At 48.3% G+C, this 12,221-nt stretch overlaps 1 protein-coding gene and 1 long non-coding RNA gene across 13 annotated transcripts in view; one reads left to right on the forward strand and one right to left on the reverse strand.

The window, feature by feature from the left end:
* The window catches only part of FRMD4A (FERM domain containing 4A), a 750,010-nt gene that overhangs the window by 71,608 nt on the left and 666,181 nt on the right, over positions 1-12,221 (reverse strand). For all 12 annotated transcript variants that reach the window (XM_070802094.1, XM_070802096.1, XM_070802095.1 and 9 more), the window contains one exon: positions 3,322-3,398. In XM_070802094.1, the coding sequence (XP_070658195.1) occupies positions 3,322-3,398 (77 nt within the window). The remainder of the gene's footprint in view (positions 1-3,321; positions 3,399-12,221) is intronic.
* On the forward strand, positions 3,800-10,720 carry LOC109567966 (uncharacterized). Its single transcript, XR_002182157.2, has 3 exons — positions 3,800-3,854; positions 4,873-5,244; positions 7,344-10,720. It is a non-coding gene; the product is annotated as an uncharacterized lncRNA (long non-coding RNA).

Raw genomic sequence — 12,221 nt, forward strand, 5'->3', positions numbered from 1 at the left:
ACCAAAGGTAAAATACCAGCTCATGGAAGAACACAAAGTTGAAAATAACAGAAAAAGAGCTGGCGAGAGAGTGAGAAGGAAACCCCCATGGTCTCTGAAATGCGATGCGAACACTCAATCTGGCTTCCACAGCAATGGCTGATCCTGGGAGTAAATACGTTTTTTTACCCCTCCTAGAAAAGGTGAATTAGAAAGGAAAAGTCATTTGAAATGTGCTTCAGTGGCAGCAGAGAGAGCAGAGCCAGGTGAGGTGTATTTTTCAGGTAAGGTGGAGGAGTAGGAGGCGGGAGAAGGCTGGCCGGCCTGGGTGTTCCCAGCAGCACCTGAATCAGATGCTCTCAGAGTGTTTCTCACACTCGATTATGAGTTGGTCTTTTCTCTACAGGGTTCCCTTCAGGCTCTTCCCATCCCACCGACTCTTCTGTTTGGCCAAAACCTTAGAAATGGAATATCTGCCAAGCCCAGTGAACCGCAGACACAATGCTGGGTATTGTGTCAGGATGCATGTCCAGGAGAGAAAATCTTGAAGTATCTTCTGTGGCGGCCGAGCCACCCTCTGTACTCACCATGTCCCGGGACACTGGTCTTCAGGACACGATTCTGCCCCTGCTCTTGCCATCCTATAACTTCAGTCCTGGCTTCCTTCCTGGTTTGGGGGAGGGGCTGACTACTGAACCATCCCAACAAAGTACAGACTATTAGATGACTCTTCCGTGTTCAAATAAACAAGGCAACAGCAACAGGATGACACGTTTAACTGGAGGAGCGCCAGGAGTCCTGTAGAACAGCACTTACTGCAGCGCCAGGTGGAAGACGGGGTTGGAGCTTTGGCTACACCACTCAGCTTAGCAGCTAATCTAGAATGGTCCCCTTTGCCTACTCTGGTGCACCTTTAGTGCCATCGTCAACCTGGGTTTCCACCTCTGACATCAAGGAGGCCACATCTGGCCTCTCCTTGTCCCCCTCTCCTCTCTCTGCTGGTGACTCCAGGCTGACCCAGGAATACATTCCTTGAGGGGATGTGCTCACGGCTCATGTTCAGTGCTCAGGCTGCCTCTGGCTCTTCTACCTCCCTCCTCTCTCTGACACCCACCTGACTGACATCTTTATCCCCCAGAGGGCCCACTTTGAGCTCTATGTCCTTAGCTAAAGATTTCTCCTTCTCAGGATGCCTCTCCAGACCAGCCTGGCCAGCTGCAGCATTTAGGGGCTGTGTCGTTTGGCACTTGGTACCCGCTGCCCATGTATAATGTGGTGGAAGGCACGTGAGCTATGGAGCCAGACTCCCCGGGTTCACACCCTGCCTCCATCCGACTGCTTTCTGTAACCTGGAGCAGGTTACTGTGCTTCTTCTGGGCCTATTTCCCAAGTAGGACAAGAACACTAGTGCCTACTTCTCAGGGTTATAGCAAGGACCCAATGAGATAGCAGTCCAAGTGTTTAGAACAGTGGCTGTGCATGGCAAACACTTAATAAACATTAAGTTCCTTATTCCTTCTCCTCAGCAGTGCTAGAAGTTCTTTTCAGGGCAAGTAGACCCCGTCTGACTTTTTTCTATACAAAGCAACACATAGTAAGTTATGAATACTGTTGCGGGACAGTGCCCGAATACCCATGCTACTCAACAATGTGAGATGGATCACTTTCATGTAATAGGCTAAAGGCCCAGGTAATAGGAACTTGTGAGGTATGGACTCTTTTCGATATCCCTGGGCCTTGGGAAAAGGAAGGGAATTTGGTATTACAACAGGATAGGACAACAGGCCCAGAGAGAACAAGAACACAGACACACAGACTCACATGCAAGGATGTGGACACACAGACTCACACGCAAGGATGTGTCCAAGGTACCTCTGCCTTAGCAAAATTCCCAGCAGCACACAGGCTCGGAGAGGCTATCTAGTCCTTACCCTCAGTCCCTTAGGTCATTCAATCTCCATCTTTATTTTGTCAGTCGTCCGTGTTTTCTGCATCTGACCCACTGTAGCACTCATTTGGGGAAACTGTTTTCAGCATCTCTCCTACCACCTGTCCTGCACCAATGGATTCCTGCTCTGTAGAGACTGGGTCTCCAGACCGTGAGACCCTTCATCGCTGGACCCTGAAAAATGCCACCAGCACTCCTGTCATCACCTGACCACCACCTGGATTTAAGTCGTTTTCCGCTTGCCGACTGCATAGTAACCATGGTCGTGGAGGGTGCTCTTGGCTACATGGGAGGCTGCTTCACGCAGATTACACGACCAGGCGAGTGGTGCATCAGTCCTCTTGGGTTATCACTGGCTGCAGGAGCAGAGACGCCACCCCGCCCCCCCCAAGCCTCACCCTCTGATGGGGCATGAATCTTACTCTGGAGGTCTTGTGCTGAGAGCTTTCTGGGAGGCACCTTGGCCTGAGCACCCAGAAGCCATGTGTGTGCGAAGCTGGTGCCAACAGTTCCTCTGCCCTGAGCCACGGCCGGGGCAGCAACAGCACTTCACGTTCCCATTTACTCCCCTAGAGACCCTGCCCTCCGCCTGTCTTTCCAAGGCTTCCTTCCTGTTCTCAGTCTGCTTTTGGACCTGTTGAAAGTGATTTATCCTTAAGCATTAGGTCTGTTTTCAGGGAATTTTGCAGCCGCTTCTGGGCTGCCTGTAACTCTAGGACTAGCAGACAAAGAGAGGAAAAGTCACAGTGCACCCCCCCACCCCCCAGCCCCGAGAACCTTCCTCGAAGGGCTTGCTGCATTCCAAAACGGGACCCTATTGTTCGCTGCTGGACTTGGGGAGCACTCATTCTGACACGAGTGCTCCCTGGGGTACAATGTGATGTGGAGAGGAAAAGACTTCCATTTCTTTCATATCCACCCACCACTGCGAATACCCTAAAGTTACAGCTCACAAAATGAGACCATTCAGCACAACTCTTTAGACTGGAGGTTCCCTCTGCTGCTGACTGTCCAACCAAAAACAGTCTCAGAAACTGACAAGCCATCCCTCAGACTCTTCTCTGGCAAAAACTTCCTAAAAGGACTCAGGCCACTGCTCACTTTAATTTGGTAATCGTTCCAAAGCGCTACAAATTTTTCCTAAAATGCCCCGGCTTGTAAAGACAACTCCACATAGACGGGCAAGTAACACATGTAGTCAGATGAGATGATCATGGCATTGCTCTTTACACACACACACTGCATTTCTCAACACACAGAACAAAAACAAAACTCAATTCTCCCAATCAACCACCTTCTTCCCCCTAATTAATAACACGAACAGTGACAGCACAAAAATAGTAATGTAAGTAATATGTCAGCACTCCCAGGAGGAAAAAACATTTCTAGCTTACCTGCGTGGGTCATGAACTTCCACAGAAAACTTCTTCTCTCTGAAATACAGGTTTTCCAACTGTCTCCATTGGAATATCTGGACAGAAAACAACGCAGTTGAAGTTCAAGTGCGAGCGGTTCACGGCTGCAGTCCTCTCGCTGTGGCTGAACTTACAGCTGGCAGTTTCCTTATCAGAGCTGAACCCGTACAGTTGTTTGCACCTCCTATGCCTCTTGCTTCACACACACACACACACACACACACACACACAGCTCTCCAGTTCAACCCTGGCAACGTGGGTGTGGATTTTCCTGCAGGCTTCTCAACAGGAACAAAACAAGTTCTTTTCAAGTGGTTCCCCGGCTCTGCTGGGCCTTTGTTGAATTCTCCAAGACAGTTCCCGGCTCTGCAGTTTTCCCTCCAAGGCGAGGGGGAGGAGGGGGAGTGGAGGGCGGGCTGGCGGAGGGAGGGAGGGAGCCGGCGCTCTCAGGAGGGAGTAGTAGCCATCTGCCTGCAGTGCTGATCCGGCTTCCTCCCTGCAGTGCTCCAGTGGTAAGGCACTCGCATTCCCAGCCTCCCCTCGGGACTCCACTTCCCGCCCACTAATGTGTCAGCGGCTGGACTCGCCCTGGTGATCTGGGGCGGCCGGGGAAGCTTCCCCTCCAAGGGTAGGGGCTGCTCGGACCCTATTTGGGGGCAGGCGACTCCAGATAACCACAGAAGCCTGACAAGCCCAGCTTCTTTCTTCAGCACAAAGAAAATCAGGGCTAGCGGGACGCTGCAGCCAGGGGCTTGTGGCCACTGGGGCGCTGGAGAGTGAAATTAGGGCTGTTCTGAACAGTGGAAGCTAAACCGAGTTCCTGGCGCTGCCCAAAGGCCCTGAAGGGCCTGGTGGACATTCTTCCTTGGCTGAGCGAGTCTGTTCACTAAGATGTTTGGGAGTAATTAGGGTGGCAACATTGCTCTGTGAGGGGGTTCTTACACTGGATGAAAAAGAAAGTTACTTCAACTCTGAGGGAAATGTCAAAAGAAGTTCAAGTGATGCCCATAGCATTCATATTTGTATCTGATGCAATACTGCAGTCCCTTCGATAGAATTTGAGTTTGTTTAGCCCAAAGAAGGGCCAAACAGACCTTCACCCTGCAAGTGGCTGATTTTTACCCCTGGTCCTCCCTTGTTTTGCCCACTGAGTTAAGGCAGATGCTTTTCAGGGTCTTATCTTAGACCCAGGATCCTCTCACCTGACACCCCTGACACTTTCTGATCTGCTCACATTCTCTCCTGCAAGACAACAATTTCTGTGTCCCATCAACCCTCCTTGCCAGGCCCAAGACACAGGCCTGGCCAAAGGACTCCGCCTTGTTGTCAAACTGGGCTGGAATAAAAACTGTTTCTGGCAAGGCTGCCTTCTCACAACCTGCTCTGCAGAATCTTACAATGATTCTGTCTGCCTAACGGGGAGGAGGACATGGATTTTCTCTGATTTCAGGGCCATCTCTTTTGTTTACAGCTCAGAGTACATTTTGCTCTGAAGTCCAAGGAAAATTGTACTTCCTTTTCTCCTTTCAGGTCATTTCCAAGGAAAGCAAGTCCTACCGGAGCTCAGAGAGCGTTGTGTCCAATCACAGATGAAAAGCCACCTGTGTAGTCGATGACTTGAGTCCCAGATCTGAGCCTTATCTGATGCTCATCTTATCTGATGCTCTGGTAAACCCCTTAGTGAAATGCACAGAGTTCCTCTCGGATTCCCCACTGATAGGTATTTACCGAGGTTCCACTTGAACTTGGCCACAGACACACAAGCACCAGAACTAACAGCTCCCTGACCTTGTAACCTGGAGGTAGGCAGTACACAGAACAAAGTGGCCAGGCAGATGCTGTGGAGTCCAGCTACGTTTGTTTGAATCCTGAGTCCCCTACATCCAAACTGTGTGACATCAGGTAAGTGACCGCATCGCCTTTAGCCTCAGTTTTCCCATCTGTAAAATGGCAATAACGCTTCTAAGGTAGAAGCAACAGAGATCCTTAGCACGGTACAAAGTAAATGCTCAGTGAACTCAGGTCTCAGTGCAATTCTAGTTGCTCTTACTTCTCCCAAATCCTGGCAAATGAAGTAGATTAACTCCAGAACAGCCAAAATTATTAAGCTTTTTTTTTTTTTTTTTTTTAACTTCTAGCCCTGTCATTGGGGTTTAAGAAAATAAAAGTCCCAGAAATCTGAAGTGTATGGATTTAGTATCCTGCCTACACCCCATCCCCTTTTCTCCAAAGAGAGGGGTGGGTAGGAGATGGCTGATCCCTGAGGGGGACTTGCAGCATGTGTGTGGCACCCACCTGGCCAGGTAAGGTGGAGCCTCGGCCAGGACCTGTTTCTCAGGTGTGTGACCCGAGGGCCCTGTGCTTGGTCTAACATTCTGCTGTCTCCATCTCAAAAGTCTCAATAAGCTTGATCAACAAGCCCTGAATTTTCATTTGTCCTGGGCCCTGCAGATTATGCCACTGGTCCTAACTGATGCTCATGCCTCGGGCACTGTCTTTGGGGGACAACATGTGGGGGAACATGCATCTGATGGGCAGACCTCCTGGGCTTTATCCTCTTGGCGCTGGTGCACTGACAAGCACCTCACATGGGCCTCGGGCTGGGAGCTCCCTCCTTCCTGGTGAAAACTCCCAAAGCCCAACACTCAGGGGGTGGGTTCCCTGGCAATTCCTCCCTCCCTGGCTTTTTAAAACAGAACTTATGCCGGGCGTTCCCCAAAAGTACTCCCCATGCCCCTGGAGTGGAGAGCCTCGTGTCTGCCAAGGACCAGAACACAACCTTGTGTCTGCTGTGGCCCTTCTGCCTACTGATGGTGCATTGCAGACTCCTGCCTCAGCATGGAACCCTGCCGGCCCAGCTCCCAGCATCTGTAGACATTTCCCACAGGAGCAGAACAGTGGCTTTGCCTCCTGTTTGTTCTAGGCAGGGTTTTTTCCTTATTTTCTTCTTTTTTTGTAAATGAAAACACGGGGAAGGGAGGAAAGGAGGGTAATTTTCCAGGCCAGGAAGGTTCCAGGAACCCAAAAGGAGGTGCTCATGAGGGACCTTTCCTCCCACACCTGGGGGTACCTGGAGTGCTTGGGAACAAGCAGGGGGATGCAGGCAGCTGGACGCCCCACGCATCAACGTGGCCTCTTGTGCTCGAGGGCCCCTGTGCCCACCGTTCTGAGGCTGTGCCTACTAAACCCTCCCTCTGAGGCTGGTAGAGTAGAACAACAAGCAGATAAACAGCAGACATTTGGCTTGGCCTCCCCTTTGTGAACAGGGTACACGAGGCTCCGAGGCGCTGGTCTGGGGGCAGCCCTTGATCATCCGTGTCACTTCAAAAGAACCCCTTTGACTCACTGCAGCCATCATAACCCAGCCACCAGCTAAAGACACCAACATGTTTTGGAAATCCACATAAAGAACTCATTGGACATATAAATATGGTTACAGCTGGGCTAGATCCCTTAGGAGTTTGGCTAATTCCTATGGCCAATTCTGCCCAAGGAGCTACCTAAAATCTCAAACACAGGTCTATCAGTAATCAAAGGACTTATTAATTAATACCTATGAAAAAGGCTTAATGCACTTCATTGGGGCATCTTTAAAAAGCAGACGCCTCTTCTTTGATCTTTTAGCATCCTCCCCACCCCCAAGAAGAGCAAGTAGGAAACTTTCTTCTTGGGGAAAATGAGGCCCAGAGAAATGAGGGGAAAATGCCCAAGGCCACACAGCAAGTCAGTGAAGGAACCAGAAATAAGAGTCAAGGGCACCTGGCCCATTACTCTAACCTCTAACTATGTTCCTTTCCCTACGGGGTCCACCAATTAGTGGGAACAGCTCTTACTCACTAATGGATGGTTAACTTTACAAGTGGAATGATTTTTTTTTTTTTTTTTTACAAACGAGCAGCTAGGTAGGAAGTATAAGCCACATCTTTTCCATCCTATACAGCAGCTTTTCTTTCCTTTACAGGCTGTAAATGATAACACATATTACTCCTTTCTCGCCTTAGAGTCCTGGCTTCCTCTGGTTTTCTACACAGAGATGCTTCAGTATCAGCAGCTTTCCATCCAGGACTAACAAGTAACAATCATGATTAAGAACAGACTTAATAATTTGGCCTTGCACGGAAAACAAAAAAGAAGAGAAACCTTCCAGAAGTGGTTTTATGGAGACCGTGCCTGTTGCCATGATTGGAACCACGGGTGGTCGTGGATGTGGATTTGTGGCTTCTGACCCAGATGTGTAGTTCCCAAGCAAACATAGGTCCTCCAGTTCCCCTTGCTGGGGCTCAATGTGATGTGTAAAAGAGATGGAAAATGTTTATGCACAGAAAGCAGACAAGAGTGGCTAATAAATACAGCTTCTGTGCCCTGAGTGCAGCAGAGTACACTAAAAACACTTAACAAGCCGGACCAGGTTCCTGGATCCCATTAGCTGGTCTGCCTGATTCCCACATCCTGTGTACACTGGAGGTCAGGGCTGGGAAGGACTCATGTCCTGTTCTTTCGGAGTGGGTGAAGGCGTAGTGGGGATGGGCCAAAGGGCCTTGACTCCCTGAGACTTCCTCCGTAGCCACTGTTTACTGGGCGCCAGCACAGCACGTGGGGTGATGGGTGAGCTCTCGAAATGAGACGGAAATAAAGGCTCGAGAGGAAGCCGGCTAGTGGCTCTGATTCTTGAGCAGGACTTGAGGGGGTGGGGGCTCGTCTTCCTCCTGTCCCTGAGGCTGAGTCACCGAGCCTCTTAATGACCTCTCTCTGAGTAACTTCCTGCTGCTTCTAGAGGGGCCATTATACTGAATCCCGGGGGCCATCTGGCCAGCCCCCGACTCCCACAGATAAAGCAAGCCCAGAGGGGAGAAGTTAAGGGACTGGCAGAGGTTAAATGAGTAACTGATGTCAGGCCCACTCTTGTGGGCTCTTCCTAACACACCAGGGGGATCTGGCAATGAGTGAGAACAGAGTTGTTTCCAGCCGATGGTTAAGTAAGTCATCACTCCTCCAAAGGTTCTTGGCCTCCTGCTTTGCAAACACCAGCAAGGAGTTCTCTTGTATTATAAGAAGAATGAGAATCAGGCCAGGAATAACTTTGGAGCTCAGGATGAAAAATACCAATAGAAAACCACTGCCTGATTTCACTTTTGCTCTGTTCACCCTCTAGAAGTTGTCACTGTCATCTCCAGGTGTATTTATACCTTCAGCAAATAAACATGAGCTGATACACACTGAGACGGATACAGCACAAAAGAAGTCACTCAACCCCAACTGGATGGACTTGAATTAAAATAGGAGAACAGCACAGAAAACCCCCAAGCCTGCACACTCAGAAACTTTTACAGGAGTCCCCTGATGAGGCTCCCCTGTCATTCAGGAACTAATTCTACGAACAACAGAAGCAGTGCTGTTTTTAATGGGTTAAACACTCTATGCCGGAGGTTTTTATATCAGTTGCATGGGTATTCAAAATATTGGGCTGGTAAGCAACTTTGTTTGGGTTTTTCTACACCATCTTACGGAAAAACCGAAATGAACTTTTTGGCCAAGCCAGTATTTTATGCTTGAAACAAGGCCCTGGGGATTTAGGTAACATCCAGTCCCCATTCCTCTTTCGAACATTCAAGTTGTGGTGTCTACTCTGCATAAACCTGTGCGAAGAGGACAGAGGAAGGACATGCCTCCCATGTGTCTCTATGTCTAAGGCGCTTGTTGGGAGGATGTGACATACATAACGCAGACTATCCATGGCACAGGAACTAACTCCGTGATGGAGTTTCAAACCTCCTAGAGTTTCGGTATCAGGCTTTTGTTCTAGGGAGGGACTTCCCTGGTGGTGCAGTGGTAACGAATCCGCCTGCCAATGCAGGGGACACAGGTTTGATCCCTGGTCTGGGAAGATTCCACATGCTGCAGAGCAACTAAGCCTGTGCGCCCAGAGCCTGTGTTTTACATCAGGAAAAACCACTGCAATGAGAAGCCCACACATTGCAACAAAGAGTAGCCCCTGCTTGCCGAAACTAGAGAAAGCCTGCGTGCAGCAATGAAGAGCCAGTGCAACCAAAATAAATAGTATTAAAAAAAAAAACAAACAACTCCATGGAGGCACCATACCAATTTATGAAATATGTCTTGTACTCTTGTCTCAGAATCAATATTCATGAGCATTGCTGAGACTCCCTGGTTTTGGTTCATCAGTTTTAGGGATGAGAACTCCGACTTGGAAGTCAGGAGGCCTCAGTGCTAGTCCTGACTCTGTATATCTGTCTTTATCTTGGCTTCCTTTTCTGCCTTCCCTTACCAAAGGAGGGGCATGTGTGTGGGCCTTCTGCATCCAAAGCATGGAGTGAAGGTCAGCACTATAAATCCTTGAAATGCCACCCAGCTACTCTTTGGAATTTAAAAATAAAGTCACTTGTTTTAAACATCTCCTATTTATGGGAAACAGTACAGTTGACCCTGGGTATCCTCAGGGGCTTCGTTCCAGGACCTTCCTTGGATACTAAAATCTGAAGATGCTCAAGTCCGTTATATAAAATGGAGTGGTATTTGCATAAACCCCAGGCACATCCTCTGTACACTGTAAATCATCCCCAAGTTATTTACAATAACCTAATATAAATATAACCAAAATCACTGCAGATGGTGATTGCAGCCATGAAATTAAAAGATGCTTACTCCTTGGAAGGAAAGTTATGACCAACCTAGATAACATATTAAAAAGCAGAGACATTACTTTGCCAACAAAGGTCTGTCTAGTCAAGGCTATGGTTTTTCCAGTGGTCATGTATGGATGTGAGAGTTGGACGGTGAAGAAAGCTGAATGCTGAAGAATTGATGCTTTTGAACTGTGGTATCGGAGAAGGCTCTTGAGAGTCCCTTGGACTGCAAGGAGATCCAACCAGTCCATTCTAAAGGAGATCAGTCCTGGGTGTTCATTGGAAGGAATGATGCTAAAGCTGAAACTCCAGTACTTTGGCCACCTCATGTGAAGAGTTGACTCATTGGAAAAGACCCTGATGCTGGGAGAGATTGGGGGCAGGAGGAGAAGGGGACGACAGAGGATGAGATGGCTGGATGGCATCACCGACTTGATGGACGTGAGTTTGAGTGAACTCCAGGAGTTGGTGATGGACAGGGAGGCCTGGCGTGCTGCGATTCATGGGGTCGCAAAGAGTCCGACACGACTGAGCAACTGAACTGAACTGAATATAAATGCTATGTAACTAGTTGCTGGCATGCAGCAAATTCAGGTTTTGCTCTTTGGAACTTTCTGGAGTTTAAAGATTATTTCTGAATATTTTCAATCTGCAGTTGGTTGAATCCACAGATGTGGGACCCACAGATAAGGGAGCTAACTATTTCACTGACTAAAAGCATGGTTTTCAAAGTTGCACTGTCTATAACTTACTGGCTGTTTATCCTTGGCAATAAAATGTTTTTCTTTTATCATCTTTGAAATAAGACTACCAAGAACATCAGTTTTCTTTTCATAGCGATGCTGTATCAATGAACTAATACATACTAAGTGCTGCATATAGAGCTAGGTATGTAGTTAGCACTTAAATATCAGCCATTATGTTCTCTTTCTGCCATCACTCACATGACAGTATTACTTTTCATGTAACAAAATATAGTTCTCATTACTTTGAACACATAGCCCAGAGTAGAGGTTTGTGAAATTCTTTTTTAAAAGATGGCTAATATGGTGCCATGGGCATTTTAAAAAATGTTTTTTGTTCATTGAATTTTTCACCACACAAGGATAAGTCTAACCCAGGTTCCCCTGCATCTGCTTGAGTTGGTTTTTGATGTATTCTCTTCAGGTTCTTCCAGTTCTTACCCAGTCAGTTCCTGGGTCTACCACAATTTTGACCAGAGTCAGTTTTGACCATTTTCCTGCTGATATTTTTTGGGGGTATCACACACCTTGTGGGATCTTAGCTCCCCAACCAGGGAATTGAAACCCTGTGCCCCCTGCAGTGAAAGCGTGGAGTCCTAACTGCTGGACCACAAGGGAATTCCTCCTGCTATAACTTCTAATCTCACAACATTCACCCTGAGAGGAAGTAGCCTCCTATGATACAGCTCAGTAGTATTCACATGGAATGGGCCAGACTGGAATCCAAACCATGGCCTCCAAGACAGGCAAACTCTGTCCCCACGTTACTAGCTCAGAGAGTGGTTGTGAGGGTGTCCTCAGGACCAGCGTTGATAGAGGGCTCCCTGGCCTCCATCTTCTCCCGAGAGGGCCAGATACCCAGCCAAGAAAACGATAGCTAATTTTTCAGCACCGCTGGACCTAATGGAATCAAGACGTTCCTCTGGCTGACTCCTCAGTGTCAGACTACAGGAGCTCTCAACTGATTTGGTTAATTCAGTGACAGACGTCCGGAGCACCAGGCCCTGACCCTTTAACGGACAGCCTGTTTTTAACCCATCAAAAACCTTTTAGCTTCCTCTGGCTTCAGAGTTGTTACTAGGGGCAGAGAAAGGGAAAGAAGATCCACAGATACTTAAGAGGTCCATGGAGAAACAGGCCATTTTATTTGTCCCCACTCAATGCAATTTCCGTTTATTTCTCTCCTTGGGGGGCATCTCTCTGTATCATTTTCTTGTGTGTATTTTGGCTTTTTCTCAGGGAGACCTGACCATAAAGCTTTGGCAAATGTAAAAACTTTCAAGAGAAGCTGAAAGCGTTTTTCCTTCCTTATCCTTGGCCTCCTGATGGAACTTCTTCCCTTTTCCACGTGCCTCTGGGGGGATGGATGCGGGTTAGTGTCCGAAGGGAGAAACTGGCCAGGTAACTCATTTTACCCGAGTCGAACTTTGTTTTTTTCCAGCAGTGAGCATGGGGGCTCAGTTTGGTGTGGCTTCACTTCTCTGCGTGCCAG

The sequence above is a fragment of the Bos indicus genome, chromosome 13 (assembly GCF_029378745.1).
Source record: "Bos indicus isolate NIAB-ARS_2022 breed Sahiwal x Tharparkar chromosome 13, NIAB-ARS_B.indTharparkar_mat_pri_1.0, whole genome shotgun sequence".
Taxonomy (NCBI): domain Eukaryota; kingdom Metazoa; phylum Chordata; class Mammalia; order Artiodactyla; family Bovidae; genus Bos; species Bos indicus.